Source organism: Rhineura floridana, chromosome 11 (assembly GCF_030035675.1).
Source record: "Rhineura floridana isolate rRhiFlo1 chromosome 11, rRhiFlo1.hap2, whole genome shotgun sequence".
NCBI lineage: Eukaryota > Metazoa > Chordata > Lepidosauria > Squamata > Rhineuridae > Rhineura > Rhineura floridana.
The window spans coordinates 55417355-55436791 of NC_084490.1; the positions used below are offsets into that span (position 1 = coordinate 55417355).

The 19437-nt window shown below is 42.2% G+C and overlaps 1 protein-coding gene across 4 annotated transcripts in view; it reads left to right on the plus strand.

The window, feature by feature from the left end:
• Positions 1–18775, plus strand: part of KIF18B (kinesin family member 18B) — a 34965-nt gene extending 16190 nt beyond the window's left edge. For 3 of the 4 annotated variants that reach the window (XM_061589917.1, XM_061589918.1, XM_061589916.1), the window contains exons 5-16: positions 7071–7181; positions 8552–8749; positions 9024–9200; positions 10204–10278; positions 11027–11142; positions 12327–12438; positions 12842–12951; positions 13232–13458; positions 13585–14146; positions 15925–16023; positions 17003–17094; positions 18494–18775. In XM_061589917.1, coding sequence (XP_061445901.1) covers positions 7071–7181; positions 8552–8749; positions 9024–9200; positions 10204–10278; positions 11027–11142; positions 12327–12438; positions 12842–12951; positions 13232–13458; positions 13585–14146; positions 15925–16023; positions 17003–17094; positions 18494–18531 — 1917 coding nt within the window. In that variant the 3' untranslated portion in view covers positions 18532–18775. The remainder of the gene's footprint in view (positions 1–7070; positions 7182–8551; positions 8750–9023; positions 9201–10203; positions 10279–11026; positions 11143–12326; positions 12439–12841; positions 12952–13231; positions 13459–13584; positions 14147–15924; positions 16024–17002; positions 17095–18493) is intronic. The other variant, XM_061589919.1, reaches the window with a different exon arrangement.
• The last annotated feature ends 662 nt before the right edge of the window (positions 18776–19437 follow it).

Here is a 19437-nt window from a genome sequence, read left to right on the forward strand (position 1 = left end):
AAACTGGTAGAAAGTATTATTAAAGCTAGATTAACTAAGCACATAGAAGAACAAGCCTTGCTGAAGCAGAGCCAGCATGGCTTCTGCAAGGGAAAGTCCTGTCTCAGTAACCTATTAGAATTCTTTGAGAGTGTCAACAAGCATATAGATAGAGGTGATCCAGCGGACATAGTGTACTTAGACTTTCAAAAAGCGTTTGACAAGGTACCTCACCAAAGACTTCTGAGGAAGCTTAGCAGCCATGGAATAAGAGGAGAGGTCCTCTTGTGGATAAGGAATTGGTTAAGAAGCAGAAAGCAGAGAGTAGGAATAAACGGACAGTTCTCCCAATGGAGGGCTGTAGAAAGTGGAGTCCCTCAAGGATCGGTATTGGGACCTGTACTTTTCAACTTGTTCATTAATGACCTAGAATTAGGAGTGAGCAGTGAAGTGGCCAAGTTTGCTGACGACACTAAATTGTTCAGGGTTGTTAAAACAAAAAGGGATTTTGAAGAGCTCCAAAAAGATCTCTCCAAACTGAGTGAATGGGCAGAAAAATGGCAAATGCAATTCAATATAAACAAGTGTAAAATTATGCATATTGGAGCAAAAAATCTTAATTTCACATATACGCTCATGGAGTCTGAACTGGCAGTGACCGACCAGGAGAGAGACCTCGGGGTTGTAGTGGACAGCACGATGAAAATGTCGACCCAGTGTGCGGCAGCTGTGAAAAAGGCAAATTCCATGCTAGCGATAATTAGGAAAGGTATTGAAAATAAAACAGCCGATATCATAATGCCGTTGTATAAATCTATGGTGCGGCCGCATTTGGAATACTGTGTACAGTTCTGGTCGCCTCATCTCAAAAAGGATATTATAGAGTTGGAAAAGGTTCAGAAGAGGGCAACCAGAATGATCAAGGGGATGGAGCGACTCCCTTACGAGGAAAGGTTGCAGCATTTGGGGCTTTTTAGTTTAGAGAAAAGGCGGGTCAGAGGAGACATGATAGAAGTGTATAAAATTATGCATGGCATTGAGAAAGTGGATAGAGAAAAGTTCTTCTCCCTCTCTCATAATACTAGAACTCGTGGACATTCAAAGAAGCTGAATGTTGGAAGATTCAGGACAGACAAAAGGAAGTACTTCTTTACTCAGCGCATAGTTAAACTATGGAATTTGCTCCCACAAGATGCAGTAATGGCCACCAGCTTGGACGGCTTTAAAAGAAGATTAGACAAATTCATGGAGGACAGGGCTATCAATGGCTACTAGCCGTGATGGCTGTGCTGTGCCACCCTAGTCAGAGGCAGCATGCTTCTGAAAACCAGTTGCCGGAAGCCTCAGGAGGGGAGAGTGTTCTTGCACTCGGGTCCTGCTTGCGGGCTTCCCCCAGGCACCTGGTTGGCCACTGTGAGAACAGGATGCTGGACTAGATGGGCCACTGGCCGGATCCAGCAGGCTCTTCTTATGTTCTTATGTTCTTAAGAGTGGAGTTTTCGGGGGGAAATGTAGAATCAACAGAAAGGCCAGCTGGAAAAAGAATTACAAAATTTAACTTTTTATAAAGACAGGCTCACAACAAGTAAGATGACAGATGGAGTGCAAAAGGACAGAGATGAATGTGGCAGACATAGATAATACAATGGTCAATATGTTGTACTGTAAGCAAAAATATTATGAATATGATGGGAAAGGATCCAGATTACTGTCAAACAAAGAAGGTCAAAAAATGTAATCAGAGCATTAAAAGTGGGAACTCAGAACCAATTAATCACAGCTGATAAACTAATTGGAGAGGAATTAGCTACATTTTATGAAAATTTGTACAAGAACAAAGATTTAGACTTGCAACAACTAAGGGAATACCAATTGGGGACTCCCATATCTACACTATCTGTCTCAGAGAGAGAAAGTCTTGGTGCACCGATTTCAGAAGAAGAATTTAAGGCAACAATTAAGGTGCTCAAAGTAAATAAAGCACCTGGCCCTGATGGGTTCACAGGAAATTTCTATAAACTATATTAAGATCAGAGCTTGGAAAAGTTACTTTTTTGAACTACATCTCCCATCAGCCCAATTCAGTGGCTACATTGGCTGGGGCTGATGGGAGTTGTAGTTTAAAAAAGTAACTTTTCCAAGCTCTGATTAAGATACATTGACCTCACATCTTACAAGGCTATTTAATACAATTCTGACAGGCGCTCATATGCCCTCCACATGGACCACTTCACATATAACCTTGTTATTGAAACCAGGCAAGACACCAACCTCCCCAGACTCATGTAGGCCAATATCACATTTAAATACAGATTACAAAATCTTTGCATCTGTCATGGCAAATAGTTTAAAACTGGTCATCTCCAAATTAGTTCATCCAGACCAGTATGGATTTATTCCAGGTAGATACATAGCAGATCCAGTGAGACATTTGTTTAGTATAATGAAATTGAGTAAAATAAATGATTCCCCATTGGCTTTAGATATTTACAAGGCCTTTGATAGCATAAACTGGAACTTTTTATTAAAATCTAATTATTTTAAATTTGGCCCTAAATTTACCAAAGTTATGGAAAATAGATATACCCAATCAACAACTACAATAAAATTTAATGGAACCAAATCAAGGCAGCTATAGGTTAAAGCAGGTACTAAACAAGGGTGCCCGCTATCCCCTTTATTATTTACCCTAGTGATAGAATTTTTAGCCAATAGGATTAGAACTAATAAGGAGATCCATGGAGTTCAGGTGGAGAAGGAAGAGCACTTAATAAGCTTATATGCTGACGATATCATACTTGTGGTAACAAATCCAATGGAAGCCTTACTGCATATTCAAAACAAATTACAAATGTTAGGGAACAGGATTAACAAGAAATTTTTAAAAATCAGACCTCTTTTGTATCAATATACCACCAAATCACCAGCTACATCTCTCTGAGAAGTTGGGAGCTCCACTAGCACAAACCTCATTTAGACAGGGCTACAGGTATCCAAAACCTTGAAAAAGTCATACATAATAAACTATGTTCCTATATGGAAGCGTATACAAAAAGATATTTCAGTATGGAGTAAATTGAAGCTGTCTCTTTCCAGCAGAATAACACTAGTAAAGATTATGTTACTTCCGAAATGTACATAGTTGTTCTATGTTTTACCCACTCAGGTAACCAAGAGTAAGACAATATTTTGGCAACAGAAATTGGAACAATTTATATATGCTTCAAAAAAACCAAGAACCGCCAAAAATCTTAGATACAGAAGGAACCAGGAGGGAGTATCCCTAAATTACTTTTATATTATGAGGCCTATCAGACTGGGCATATGATTTCATTTTTAGATCTTAAAATAGAAAGACACTGGATCCAAATTGAAAGATACCTGCTAAGTCATAATAACCCTAAAGGGCTACCATATATTTAAAAAGTTTAAAAAAGCATAAAATTAGAACATACAACGACACCAATATTGATGATATGGAAATACAGAAAGGAGCTGTTTGTACCAGGACTTTCTCCCTTGGTTCCTCTTTGTAACCATCCAGAATTCTATAAGAAAGAAAGATTAACAGATGACAAAGAGTTAGTTAAAAATGATGTTTTCAGATTAAAGGATTTTTATGTGAATAACAATCCCATACCTCAAGATATCTGGCACAGGCGGCTGAGGGATAAGGGCATTTCCTGGTTGGCATGGTATCAAATCAGTACATTTATAAGGAAAAATTACATTATAACTCAGGGAACAAAAGAACTAACCCAAGGAGAAAGATTAATATTGAATGCAGGCAATACTGAAAAAGGTCGTCTCCTCTTTATATAAGTTTTTATTGGGAAAGGATATGGGTAGTAACCAAACACTTAAAGAAATATGGGAAACCAAATTGAGTTGCAAGATTGAAAATGAGATCTGGATGGGCATGTGGTTAAAATTTCCATTTAAATCAGTGGCCTCATCTTTCAGGGAAACAGCTTTAAAAATTGTTCAGAAATGGTACATGACTCCAGCACGTTTAGCACAAATTACTGAATCAGGGGACCCCTCTTGCTGGTGTGAATGGGGAACGTGGCTCGTTTATGCATATGTGGCGGGAATGTAATAAAGTAGCCAAGTTTTGGTCTCTCATACATACAGAAATTCAAAGAATAACTGGACAAAAAATAATCTTTACAGCAGAACTGGCTTTATTAAACCTTTTTACAGAGGAAAATCAGAATTTACATTATAAAAAATTGATTGGCTTCTTGTTGGTGGCTGCCAGAATAGTGATTGCACGAGTCTGGAAAACTCTGGAAGGTCTCACATTGGACAGATGGCATTGAAAGGTGTGGGAAATTGCCCTATTAGAAAAATTGACCATCAAATTAAGATTAACAAAAGGAAACAGGAAAAACAAAGAGGCTTTCGAAGAGGACTGGTTGCCCTTCATACGCTTCTCTGCAAAGGATGAGAGAACGGGTCAAGTACCAACTCCCTTTAAAAGACTATGGCTAACTTAATGTACTCTTTGGACTCTATAACTATGTATCTCAATGGAAAATAAAAGATGTGTGGAGGGGTGGAAAGAGAGAGGAGTGGGGTTAAGGTAGTATCATTTAGATTGTTAATGGAATATACATGTTTTTCAAAACTTCTTTTTTTTTTTTTTTTCAATAATTTTTATTCAAATTTTCATAAAACATACAAGACAAAATCATAAAACATTCAAAGACAAAAAACAAAATCAAAAATAGTTAAACAAAAAGAAAAAAAGAAAAGAAGAAAAAAAAAAAACAAAAATAAAAAATAAAGAGTAAAATATTGACTTCCCATTTGTCAAAGATCAAATCAGTTATAAGTCTATAATATATAGCAATCCTGTCTCTTAAGTCATATTATAAAATCACTTTCCTCCAGTAGTTATCTTACTTAATCATCAAATCTCATAAACATTACTTTATTCTTTCCACAAAAAGTCAAAGAGAGGTTTCAATTCTTTAAGAAATATATCTATCAATTTTTTTTTCCAGATAAGCATATCGATTAATCCATCTCATTACTAATTATGATAATCTTATTGTCATAACCATAGTCAAAATAAACATTTCAATTAATCCATCACATCAGAATCTGTTAGGTTCAGTAATTTCAGTAGCCATTGTTCTATTATCTCTATTAGTTCCATTTTCCATCTTCCATCTTCAGTAGTCTTGTTAAGTCCAGTAATTTCAATATCCAATCTTCCATTATCAGTATTCCATAATAATCTTGCTGTCAAAGCCATAGTCATATAATAAGAGTCTGATGGGAATTACCTCTATCCCAAATATTTTCTTGCCATCCATTCTGAATAAGTTGCTGAAATACTGCTGTAAAATCATATCTCTGTTCTTTTTTTCAAAATACACTGGGTCATCTCTTAAAAGTTTTTCCATTGTCACATGGCTGCAGTTAATTCCATAGATTTTCTCTATATTGGGCTCCATCACATCATTCCAGTCCAGAAGATAATCCATGCCATTGATAACTTTATCTCTAGAGTCTTCATTAATTTCTTCAGAGATAACATTGAGTTCCAAACAATAGATTTTATTTCTAAAGTCCATAGACTCCAAATCTTGTTCCTGTTCCACGTTTGTTCCAATCTCCGGGATCTCCTCTCTCACAGGGACCCCTATTCCAGTCTCCAGGGTCTCCTCTCTCACAGGGACCCCTATTCCAATCTCCGGGGTCTCCTCTCTCACAGGGACCCCTTCCAGGGTCACCTCTCTCACAGGGACCCTTATATCTTTAATCTCCTGCTTCATTTTACTCAATTCAATTTTCGTTATCTCAATCTCATTCATTATTCTCTGAAACATAGTTATTTCCAGATTCTCAGCCACTTTCTTAATTGCCATTTTAAAAGAAAAATATAGGAAAACCACTTCTTATTTCAGCAACAATTGGGTTAATACTCCAAACTTGGTGACATCACAGTATAAACAGAGCAGACAGCCTTATCTCTCCAATAGTTAAGTAAACAAAATGCAGTTCCCAGGATCGAAGCAATTAATGGCAATCGTCAAGAAACAGATTCGTCAAAATAAAATAGACCAAAAAGAGAGTAGTCTCAAAACAGTATAATATTTTTCAAAATAAAAATCTGGAATAGAAATCCCTCTTCTGTGTGTATCTTTAGAATGCAAATCCAGGACAGCTTTTTGCAACAAAAACAGAGATAAGCTATTAATTAGTGCGTAGCAGAGAGAAGTTACGGCTCCCCAGTGAGATGTCAAAAACCGATCAATCTGGCAAATCTCTTTTAAACAGCAACAATTTAAGTCAAGTAAAAGAAAAATATAGAAAGAAGGGTGCTTGCCTGTTAGTGCGTTCTCTCTTAGAAGATAAGATGAACGTTCGCTTTAACAGATAGAGCTTGCTGTTGAAAATCCGTCCCACCTTCGTCGGCTGGACCTCGTCCCATAAATTAATGAGATCTGGTCGTCCCAACAAAAATAGGCTTTGAGGTTAATCTCTTCGTTTCTCCCTACCCGGGAGAAGTTTAATCAGTCAAAAAAAAAAGAAAAAACTGACTGATATATCTGAATAAGCTTCTTTTGAGGCAGGAGCCCGTCTCAAAAGCAGGCACAGGCTAAGTCACCCTTCCCGGAAGTCCATGTTTTTCAAAACTTCAAAAGAAAAAGAAGACATAGAAGGGAGTGTGGTCTGTCGCCATCTGTGGGCGTATATGTATGCCAAGCTGTGCATATGCCACAGTTTCTCATTGTGCTGCTTACATGTGGCATTGGGTGTGAGGATCTAAATTCAGCATCCCAGCAGAATTCAGGTTTGATTCTCTCCCCCCGCCCCCACTTCTTTTCCTTTTCTGTGAGCAGGATTTTGATGCTCCTTATCCTTCCCAGTTTCGTATAGGATATAGAAATGGCCCCACAGCTAACTAGAGCACTTGCACCACATATTTATATGTAAGAGAGGCCATCACCTGCTTAAGGAATTTCTCCATCTGCGGTGAGGGTGCGAATGGAAAGTTACTAACCGCAGGCATTGGCTATATAGCATGGTCCATCTGCATTATGTCTTAGTCCCTGGTGGTCTCTGCCTTCTTTTAGCCAACGTCCGCAGGGCAACTCCTGGAGATGCTGAGACGAGGAAATCTGAACCGTACGCAGCATCCCACAGACATCAATGCTACCTCTTCCCGCTCCCATGCTGTCTTCCAGGTAAGCATGGCAGAGTTGGTTAAGAACCATTCACAGATTTTGCGAGGCCCTGTAATTAGGGAGATGTTCCTTCTTTCCTCAGCACACGAGATACATTCTTCCTTCCTTCTGTGAGCTGCATCCTTGTCCTGGACAGAGCCCCTCCAGGCGTGCTTTTGTATTGTGTATTTGTGATTATTTGTGCTCATGATGATATCAAGCTGGTCGTATGCTAATTGGTACTTCATGCTGTCTGTGCCTGCAAAAGTTTTGGGGCGGTCATACTGTTTAGTTTCCAATCGGTGCATGTTTTGTAGCTTCCTGCTGAAATCCTGTAACTTCTCATACCACAAATGTTTCAGGATTATTATTTTTTTGTCATCCCTTAATTGTTGCACTACTGTGCAAGAGTGCCTCTCCGGACAGCAACATTGAGGAAGCGTCGCAGAACAACTAATAAAGTGGAATAATGTGTGGATGGTCCAGTGTAAACCTACCACAGAAGCACTAGAATTGCATCAATGGCATGTTGCATGAAATATCCACAAAAATATATCAGTCTGGAGGGGCTCATAATCATGAGGTCTGTTGCCCTGTGTGTGGCTTCCTGGAGACACTTGGGATGGCCACTCTGGGAAACAGGACAGTAGAATAGATAGATCCTTAATCTGATCCAGTGTGACTATTCTCTGTGTTCTTATGGGAGGAACCTCAATTCTTTGTTTGGCTACAGCATTCATTTATTTCATTGGGCTCACTGTTTAGCTATCCTGAATCTCTGCTCATATAAGTAGTGAATATATCTACCATCCCCATTGGCTAATAACAACGAGGGCTTTGTTGGTTGATGGCATTTTGAGATCGTGGAGCAACTCCTAACTTTTTATAGAGTCACTTTGCCCTGTGGAGGCTCTGCTTTTAGAGATCTGTCCCAATCTGAGGGTGGTTCATGTCTCTGGTTGCGATTTTTCTCTGATCCTCAACTCTAAGAGTCACAAAGCCCAGCTTGTGATGTTGCAGGGATTGAAATCCTGGGCTGTCCCAGGGAGGGAGGGGCCTTGCATACTTCAGATGCTAAAATAATAATCTTCAGTCAGTACTTGATGCAATATTTTCCAAATGATTCAAAGTGGAGATTTACTCTTTTCCTAATTAAAGTTTGAGGTATACGTGGATCAGGAAAGGCTGGCTTTAGAGCATGGAAGTGTCCTCCTGCCCTCCCAGGAGCGTGTTTCAGCAAAAATAACTGATACGGGAGATACCCCTGCTTTGGAAGGAGGCAAGTCCAGATCAGTGACTTATGCACGGATAGCCTGTCTCCTATCCTGCTTTTCAGAAAGTCCAGTGCTTTACTGTCCACCCCAAAAGACACAGCTCTTTAACTTTTTCAGATTCATGTGATGCAGCAGGATCGCATGGTTGGTGTCACTCGGGACCTGCGGGTGGCCAAGATGAGTCTGATCGATTTGGCGGGTTCGGAACGAGCCTCTGCCACGAAGGCCAAAGGGGAGCGGCTCCGTGAGGGTGCCAACATCAACCGCTCTTTGCTGGCCCTCATCAATGTCATTAATGGCCTGGCTGATGCCAAGGTAACGCTTTTGCTACTATATCAGTGTGGCCTATCTCAGGATTTAACGTTCAGGGCCATTCAAATAACTGTGCTTGAAAAGAACATTGTGACACTTAATTGCATTATTACTTTAATCTTTTGTTATTAGATGCCCTGTTATATTTATAAAAATGTCAAGTGCTTTACCAAACAGAGTATAAAATACAGGAATAAATATGGTCCCCATCTGCACTATAATTTAAAGCAGTATCTTACCACAGAAGAAGTCTCTCTCTCTTTCTCTCTCTCTCCAGATCAAAAAGCCTCATATTCCATACCGGGACAGCAAGCTTACACGCCTTCTAAAGGATTCTATTGGTGGAAACTGCCGGACCATCATGATTGCCGCCATCAGTCCCTCTGTGCTTTCCTATGAGGACACATACAACACCCTCAAATATGCCAGCCGGGCTAAAGAGATCAAACTCTTAGTGGGTACCAAACACTGATGAACCACTGGCCTGATTCGCAGGGCAATTGTATCTGTTTTTACCCTATAGGTGGATCTACTGCCCATGTTACCTTGCCCTTCACTAAAGCTATGTATACGTTTTTAAAAAGCCCCAAACAACCAACATTCTAAATTAAGAAAAGCTGGATTTTGCAACTTACATAACAGATTCCATAATTCTGCTTCTACAGGCAAAGATCTGTGCATGGTACTAAAGCTGGCTGCTAAAAATCCTGCTGAACTCCTTATCTCTTTGACCCCCTGGGTTCAGAGATTCCATCAAGCACTGGCCACACCTTTAAGCATTTTTTCCTCACAGTCATGAGGGTAGAAATGTATTTTTATAAAGATGAAGCAGGATTCTCAGGATGCTGGATTTTGTGTCCCATAGCAATTTGTACAATCATAATACAAGCTGCCCTGCCTCATCGTTTCCTTTTTTTTTTGTCTCTTAAGAAAAGTTGAAATTGAAACATCTGTTCCACTTTCTATTTCCAATACTGTCCAGCTAGATGTACAAATTGTGTGTTCTGTGTTCACAGAAATTTCTGGAAGATACAGAATTTAGTGTCCTGAGAATTTTTCATACACACACACCCCACACACACCCCAATATCAAGCTTCTGGTGCTTTGTGGCTTTTAATATTCAGTTTTCCTGCAAGTTTTCCTGCAAATTCTGTGGGAGCCTAATGGATGGATGGTCCTATTTCTCATGAAGAGCATTTGACTAGTTGGGTTTTGGGTTCCACACGGTTCACTGAAGTTTGCTAGATAAGCGGCTTTTGGTCTTAGGCAGGAAGGGGCAACTGGTGTTTTGGGTCTCTGCACCTCAGGTCCACTTTTAGGGATTCCCACCCATCTCACCCTTTTTTGTACCTTTATGAAATTCCAGACTAGAATTCCAGCTTGTGCAAGAATGTAACTATCTTCCTTGTTCCCCATTTTAAATGACTTTCTTTCTGTGCTTTGTCCTGGTCTACAGCTGAAAAGTAACGTTGTAAGCTTGGACTGCCATATCAACCAATATGCAGCAGTTTGCGAGCAGCTGAAAGCAGAGGTAAAAAGTCCTGACCTCATATTTCTTGAGTGCTAAGGTCAAGACAGATCATTCTTTCTTTGGGTGGGAGCCTGGGTAAAAGAGTTGGGGTTGTCATATCATGAAATCTTATCCATGGAGGAGGAGGTTATCCATGGCTACTAGTCATAATGACTGTATTACCTCCAGTAACAGAACCAGTATACCTCTGAATACCAGTTGTTTGCTGTCACAAGCAAGGAAAATACTGTTACCTTCTGGTCCTGCTTGTGGGCTTCCCATAGACATCTGGTTGGCCACTGTAAGAACAGGATGCTGGCTTAGATGGGCCTTTCATCTGGTCCAGCAGGGCTCTTCTTATGTAATTAATCATCCTGATTTCCTGTGTAAACATTTTCCCCGCCCTGTCTTCTTGGCTTGGCCTCCCAGCTGCACACCTTCAAGGCAATGTTGGACTTCTATGCAATTGTCAGTTCTGGCCAGCCAACAAAAGACATTAAAAAACTTGGTTTTTTTTAAAGGGATGGGCAGGGGGCCTTGGTGGGCCCAAGGGGGATGTCTGAGGGTGCCATGTTAGAGACCTCAGACATGGCTACACCCACTGACCAAACTTGTGAGGGTCCTTAGAATTAGGCTGTCAAAGATAACCTTCCAGGGTTCCTTCAGAAATTGCCATGACAGTGAAAACATTGTATGTTTGTGATACAGACAATGCACTATGATCATGCGAACATTAACCGTGAAAGAATTTTTTTTTAATCTCTTTCAGGTGGCCGACTTACGAGGCAGGCTCCGAGTTTATGAGGAAAATGTCCCAGAGGTTAGCTCCCGCCTCATACCGGCTGTTCTGGCTCCTTCTGGTCCTGGCCAGGACGAACTGCTCAGGTAGGCCTGCTGCGTCTCATTCCATGTGAAGGACTTGGGTAGATGCCTTTTGATATGGGATGAACTACAAGAAATCACCTCTGTGCAAAGTGGGGCTGGTAATGGACCCCAGGCTTTAAAGGAGCTGTTTAGGTACTGAAGGTCTCTTCCCACCCCTCCTTTTTTTAACTAAAAATCAAGTCTCCTATTGTTTCTATTCACGGGCCTGTGGTCCTTAACATTTTCCTTATTTTTAAATCACCGCAACCATGAGGCCTAGAAAGTTGTTACAGTATTTAGAAAAGAATGCTGTCTGTGATTCTCAAATGTTGTGAGATCCACTGTTGAAGGGACATTATCTCCATAGTCCAGTCGTGTCTCTGAGTTAAGGAGAGAGGTACAGATCACCTCATGCCTGCCTCAGAATGGGGAAGCAGAGAATAAAGTTGGCTGAGAGCTGTTGTGTCTAGGAGCTGGAAACTCCTAGGTTGAATTTCAGCTCTGCTACCAACTCTCTCAGTGGCCTTTGGCAAGCCACTGTCTCTTAACTTTGCCCCCTCTCATCTGCAACTGACTGAGTTGCAGGATTTCATCAAGACAGTACTTTAGAGTTCTCAAAGTGATGCATAAATGCAAAATATTGTGATGCTGTGACGGGCCACGAGTTAATGTGAGCTCCACCAAATAGGCAGAGGGACAAAAGGAAACAGGCTAGTTTGTATCTTCTGATGCTGTACTATAGGCCTGGTCCTGCATTAATCATTCTTCCCTCTTAAATATTTTTTAAATTTTATTGAATGGGATTTATATGCAGCTTAATCATAAAAACCTCTAAGCGATTTACATAAAATGCAAAAATAGATATTAAAGATTAAGATCAGATGTTAAAAACAAGTTAGTCTGAAAGAATGCTTTAAATAATGTGTAAATGTTTTAATAATATACATTAGAAAATTATATATAAAAATGCTTGTCAAGCTTACATGTCTTGCTAAGCTTGCTTAAACAAAAAAGGTTTAGCAGGCACCAAAGACAGTATAGCAAGGGCTCCAGTACAGCAAAGTAGAGATTGGAAGCAAAACCTCAAGCTGAGCAAAGCTATGTCCAGAACTGGGGCATGGGTAGGTTGAACTAGATGGCCTTAGGGGTTCCTCCCAACTTGGTAGTGAATTGTTGGCAACATCTCACTCTTGTGCTTGGTGCAGGTCAAAGGAGGCTGGTTTGGACTGTGAAGCCCTGAATAAGGGTAATGGTGAGACAGAGCTGTTGAAACTAAACAATGATGCCTCTTGTTCAGGAAAAAGCAGCACAGAGCAGGTAAGGGACAGGAAGGATGTGGATTGGTGTCTTGGTCAGGAAATCTTGACACACAGGCAGTTTTTTCCTCGAGGCTTCCATTTAGAGATCCACTCAGTATCTATCCACGTGTAGGATTTTTTTGTAACTGAACGTTGAAAGCATTTCTCAGCTAATGCGGGGACACTTAGCAGTGATTGATTCATGAGGTGACAAGTGGATTTGTGGATGCATGATCAACATCATACAGGTGCTCCTTTCTCATCTGCATTTAGGGCCATTGGGAATGTTGCATGACATCACAGCAGCTCATCCAATTGCTGTGTGGCAGCTTGTAAGTGATTGGTAGATTTTAGCATTTGCTGTATAATAGAGATCTTACAGCTGCATACCTTCCGCCTTTTGCTGTGTTTGATAAATTCAGGAACTGAGGGGAAACTTTGGATGCTCTAGCGCAGAGTCCTCAATTCCAGCTAAACAACACGAGAAGCTGAATGCTCGGTTGCAGGGAATGGATAAAAAGCAGCTGGTGAGGTGAGTTGGTGCCTTTCCGCTCAATACAGGGAGAGTGAACAAAGGGTTTGTTTAGCCTGCCATCTCGTATCCCATTCTGCATGTTTAAGCACCTGTTGGTTGGTGGTGAAATTATGTCACAGACGTTTCAACCGTTCCAAAATGCTGCTTTTCTCGGGGGGGGGGGAAGGAGCCAACCCTCTCACCACTCCCAGCCCAATTCTTTTTTGCTCTTTGAAACATTTGAATCGTATCTCTCCAACTGTGACCCCCATGGTTCTCTGTTATGTATTTACTTCAGGCTGATCATGGCAATCTTACATGTGGCCCGAAGGCAGTACGCCCTGCTGAAATCTGCCAGCCTCCTCACCCCTGACACGAGAGTCGAGTTTGAAGAGCTGGACGGCTTAGTGCAGGGAGAGCCCTGGGGCCCCCCAGAGAGTTCTACTGGAAAGGAGCAAACCAGGGAATTGGATGCTGCGACTCAAGGCAGCCTAGATGTAGAAGAGCAACAGCTCACGGATAACGGTGATTCTTTTATGAAGCCATTGAAATCGCAGGAGATGGGGTTGGCTGATTGCAGGGCTGAGAGGGTGGGGTGTAGGACGTGTCTCAGGATACCATCTTTTATTGCTGACTGCATCTCTCTTGTAGCTTTCCCCCCAGCTTCCCTCCCTGCAACTGAGTGTGCCGATCCAGCGGGCAGCCCTAGAGTGCCCCCAGCTACGCCAGAGAGGGAGCCAATTCCAAGCACGGTCTTCAAGACCCCCCACCTCCCAACAAAGAAGCGGAGGAAGTTGTCAGGGAGCGCATCTCTGTCTGAAAAGAATGCCCCATCAAGCCAAAAGGGAAGGGCCAAGCGCCGGCGGAAGGCTTGCCTCTCTCCACAGCAAGTGGGACCCCTGGAGGAATGGGCAGCTTTTCCACGAGCGGACTGCACCAGCACTCCTGTTGCAGATAAAGCCAAATCTCCCAGCCCCTCTCATCGCCATACTCTGCAGTACTGCCCTCTAACAGTTACAAAGAGCCGGGTGCCCCTGGCCACCTCAGCAGCCAAGAATGGCTCTACTCCAGCTCCTCCAAGAGGCCTGAACACCACCTTTGACCTCTGCGAGGATCCCTGTCCTCCTAACTTGAAACTCAGCGCTCCTGAATTTCCGGCATGGGAGAGTGTCCAGCACCTCTCTAACCACCAAGGGGCACCTTTCATACCAAGGTAGGTGCATCTGAGCTGCAGGTCCCAAAGATATCCTTCTCTTAGTAGAGATTTGACCCAGAGGGTTTCAGACCCACTTAAAGTATAGTAATACTTTCGGTTCCAACTGAATATGTAGGGGCAACCAATGCAAAGCAATAGGACAGGATCCCATAGGAATGGATGGACTTGCCTGTGCTGCATGACACTCCTGTCCTGCATACGATAGTATTAAAATGTGAACATTACTGAGATTTATAAGTCACGGTTGTCTTGATCCTTCGCAATAGCAGCCTTCCCCAACTTGGTGCCCTCCAGATGTTGTAGGACTAGAGTTCTCATCAGCCTTGCTGGTTGAGACTGATGGGAGTTGTGGTCCAAAACATCTGGAGAGCACCAGGTTGGGGAAGGCTGGGGAAGTATGGCCCTGTTAGCAGGCTGAATGCTAAAGAGTCGAGCATATGCTTTGGCCTGTATGTGGCCCTAGATGTGATTTCTTGGTCCCTCCAGTTAACTGGTCTTGGTTAACAAAGTCAACTACCCTTGTGGCTTTTGATCAATCCACTATATCAGGACTGTGGAACTTGTAGCCCTCCAGGTGTCATTGCACTCCAGCTCACATCAGCCCTGGCCAGCATGGTCAGGGATAATGGGAGATGTAGTCCAGCAGCCTCTGGAGGGCCACTGGTTCCTCACCTCTGCATTATAATTACTAAATGTAATCACATGTATGAAACTACTTTTATTTATGTGTCCATTCAAAGTATTTACACCGTGCCCTTCAGCCAGCAAAGCTCCCTAATGGCTTGCCTACGAATCAGAAAAAAGAACACAGTCCTTACCTCCAGTCTTACAATCTAAATTAAAAAGACATGACACAAAAGGAAAAAGGGATAGGGAAGGAAGAAGAAAAGATGCAAACTCAGGCACCAAATCTCTGATATTACAAGGTTCTTAGAAGGGCCAGGATAGATGGAAATGGGCTGTTCTCCATTAAAAAAAGAAAGGAAAAAACAGGTCTTGGTGGCCCCTGAGAAATATCCTGACAACCAGGTTTTCCTGGAGGTGGCTGTAAGGCAGTCAAAAATTGTCCTTATAGGGTGAGGCCTCAGATTTTTAGAGCCTGTCAGGACTCTATCAGCTTCTTCTCACTCTTGCTGTGCCAAGTAAGGCTCATGGTTGCCTAGTTGATACCATCTCCTCCAGAACTAGACAGTCCTTACAGACAGTTGTTTCTAAAATCCTTTTTTTAGGGCGGGGGAGGAAAGGCCCTGCCCAGCTGTTCAAAGTGGCAGCAAACAGAGATGGCAGCTACCACTCCTTGGGAGGATAGGCTGCCCTCCATAATTCTTTATCGGTACATTTGGGAAAGGAGCATGTTGGTAGCCCAACAAAGCTTTCAAAATGGCTTGAAAATGTTAAGAAGGTTGAGACCCTGTTGTGAAAGATCCTGGTCATTAAGACAGCCTTGCAAATAAGCCCAGAAAATTACTAACCTGCAAATATTTTTGCTAGCCTGCTGGGTGCAGCAGCCCACTTGCTTTGTATGCTAAGTACGGAGGAGGGGCAGACCTCCTCTGTCAATCTGCTCACTCACCTCCACTCCGTCATTTGTGGCTACCAGGCAAGTATTTAAATATGAGGCTACTTTAAGATGTCTTGATTTTTCGTTTGTGACCAATTCCTGCCTGTCTTGTGCCTCTTGGCAAATCACAGCTAACCAGTTTTCTCTGATTGGGGGGGCAGTCAAACCCTCCTGTGCAGTCTTGTGTTTACCTTCTGCAATTGGTCGATTTCAGGGCCTCTATGGCAGTCTTTACTATGAAGGGCTCCTCCATCCCGCGGTCATCATCCTCAGCCTCCAGAGCCTCAGCACCAAAGAGAAGGCGCGCTACAAAGTAAGGTCACGTTCAGCTTCACTATGGGCTTAGTTAACGGGGCTTGGGCATGTGCAGCAGAATGGCCTGGCAGAGTCTTTGAGGAGCAGAATGAACTGTAGTAATTCAGATCACTGGAGGGGGATGCCACACTTGAATGCTCAACAGTGATGAAGAACAAAATGCCCTGCAAGTAGAAAATGAATACAACAAGAAGCCTTTCTCCCTGATGTGCTAGATTCCCCCTCCATCCACTTGCAGAGTTTTGAGGGGGGGATTACACAGGGGAACATTAAAAATGGTTTCCTACACATATCTGCAGTCTGAAGTGGTATCGTTGTTGTTGTTAGGATTTTTGTCCCACTCTTCATTCAAAAAGGGCTCTCAGATCAACTTACAAATATCAGCAAAAAGACAGTCCCTGCTCTCAATCTCACAGCCAAAGGCACAACACAAAAGGAAAACTGCCTGAGAGTGCAAGCTCGGGGACTAATTTTTAGTTAGAGATCTTGTAGCAAGAGGCAGGAATGGAAAAATCTGGAGAGGAGCCAAAAATTGCTGGTCTTTCATTAGAGCCACCAAAGAGGCCCTGCAGTCCTCTCTCTTCCTTTCTCACAGCCTGATGGAATGGCTGCTGTAGATGACTGTTGAGGTGGGAGCTTGATGGGAGCTAGTCATACACCAGAGTGATGGAGAGGTCCTGTTGTCCCACTCTGCTACCTCATTCCGCAGCATGTGTGCAAAACCTGGGCCCAGTTTGTTCATTTGGCAGGAGAGATAACATCAGTCAATCTGGAAAGCTTTCACAATGGCCCTTTGACAAAGAGGGTCGGAAAGCAGCCTAAATTGTCCAAATATATGTGAATACTCTGTATCTGCATTACATTTCTTAGTTGTGGATGGCAGGGTGGGGTGTGTGAGATGAGGTGGGGAAGAGAATGCATAGAACCCAGATGATGGTTTGAGGTATTCCTATGTCTCTTCTTGCTTCTCTTTCCAGCCCTGCCTCCCACTCTCTGGGTGCACCACGCAGTCGCATTGCCAGGCTACAGGGCACTTCTGTCAAGCGTTCACAGATCACGAACGCACCAGGTAAACTGGATCGAGCTAGGGAAATGTTAAGATCTGTGTTGTCTCTGACCATATTCTCCCAAAGAATTAAGCCCAGTAGAACCACAACCTAAATTCATTGGTGGCTGGTAACTCCATGTTGGCGGGGCAGTGGAATCTGCTCTGGGTTTTAATCCGAACTTTCAAGGAGCGGTCTAAGGTGCTGAAGCAGATTCCACTGCTCCACTGACATGGAGCCACCGGCCACCAATGCCTAAACTTGGGTTAACTACAACCTTCAGGAGGCTGGGGAAGGGAAAAGCTTAAGGGGGAAAACAGTCAGGAAGACTGAGCCTTTTTTCAGGATTGCCTTTTTCATTATTCATGAATGGTTTGATCTGCTCTAGAAGTGTTGCTCACCCTCACTCACTGCTTCTGTCTACTGTAGACAATTCTGAAATAATAATTTTTAAAAATCTTCACTTTTAGAGCTAAGGCTCTTACAAATGCACTCATGTGCCCAGAAGCATGGAAATAGCCAGTTAAGACACCTGGGCTTAACCTCTATGCTATCTAAGCAGTAAACTTGTTCTTCTGTCTCACATCTGTTTCTTTATTTGGAAAACTTATGTCCTGCCTGATAGCTCTGAAAGGCTCTCAAAGCAGCTTACCCAAAACTCTCACAATAAAAATGATATCCATGTCTGGTATCATGTTGTCCTCTGAGGCAAGGGTGAGGGGCTGAGAAGTTGGAACCCGCTCATCCCATGATGCAATAAGTCTTTTCTTGTTGGTAATAGATGTTGCCAGGCATCAGCTCCCACCGAGGTCCTCTGAGGCAAGAGAAGTGGGGCTGAGCTGCTGGGTCTCTCTCAGCTCGTGATGGAAGCAAGTCTTCCCTTGCTGATGGTGTTGCCAGGCCCACAATATGCCAGCCACATATTCTGTTTGCTTTTTAAAGTTTTCAATGGCTATATCTTGGCTATTTTGTACGGACCTATCTAAAATTTGGTCAGAGTATGGGCAACACCTAGATTCAGTTATTGTTGGACTACATCTCCTGTAATCACTAACTGTTGGCTACACTTTCTGGGGCTGATGGGAATTGGACTCCAACAATACCTGGAGGGCCACAGGTTAGCCACCCCGACATAGTTATTTCATACCAATTTGGACAAACTGTCTTAATTCTTTTGATTTTTAGAAAGTAGGACATTCAGGGCTGATATTGGTCGACCTCCATTTGACCCCTCTGGCTTAATATGTAGAGGCAGCTATGCCTTTTTACGTATGGGCAGGCACTTTAAAATAGGAAGCATCTTGTGTTGTTGGCTAGGGTAGAGATAGAGACAGGTTGAATGGTTTCCATAGTACCTTGTAGATGCCTCCACTTGTAGATTTACCAAGCTACATCCAATTCTAAACTGTGTTCTCCCTACAGGACAACCCTCTAGCAGTCTGGCATGGAAGTGGCGCTAGAGAGATTCTGTAGCTGCTGGAGGACTGGTGCCATCTTCAGCTGTCTCTTATTCCATAAAGCTGATTGAAATATACCTGACTAAAAATCCTCACTGCCAGCTCTTTGGGCCCTCAAGCCTCCTCTCTCTCTGTATATAAGGATTTTTTTCCATGTTAAACTTATGCTAATTTAGAGTAATCAAAGTATGTTACTGTAAAAATGAAATATCAATTACTTTATTAATATCAGATATTACTTATGTCATATGCTGGTTCATCAGTTCTCACTTTATACTATTTTCTTCCTGAAAATGATTGCAATTCCACAAATTCCCAATAAATTATATAATCGCACATTATCCTACATCTTATTATTCTAAAATTTGACAATTTTTCAACAAAACATTTATTTTCCTGTCTGCTTTTCCCTCACCCTAATAATATTTGTAACATATAAAATGAATTCCCTGCTGTCATCATCCAATCCCTTAAGGAAGGGGTTCTTTTTGTCTCCATTTGTTACTAATAGCTGTTCTGGTGGCTGTTAGTAAATGAATAATCATCTCTTCATCTTCCTATGAAACCTGTGATTTCTCCTTACCAAATAAAACCAAATAAAATAATTACGAAGTCAAATGTTAGCTTATATCAAGCCATACCTCTCTCTCTCTCTCTCTCTCTCCCCGCCCTCTCTCTCTCACACACACACATACCTTTTCTTGATGTCCTTCTCACCAATGAAAACAACAAAATTGCCACTGATCTCTACAGCAAACTCACTGATGCACACCTATTTTAACTGGAAATCCTGCCATCCTAAGCATATAAAGAAAAACATTGTGTATAGAGAATCTCTATACTCTGAGAATCAAACTTATTTGCAACAATGAGGATAAATACCAGAGAAAGATCAGTGAACTTAAATAA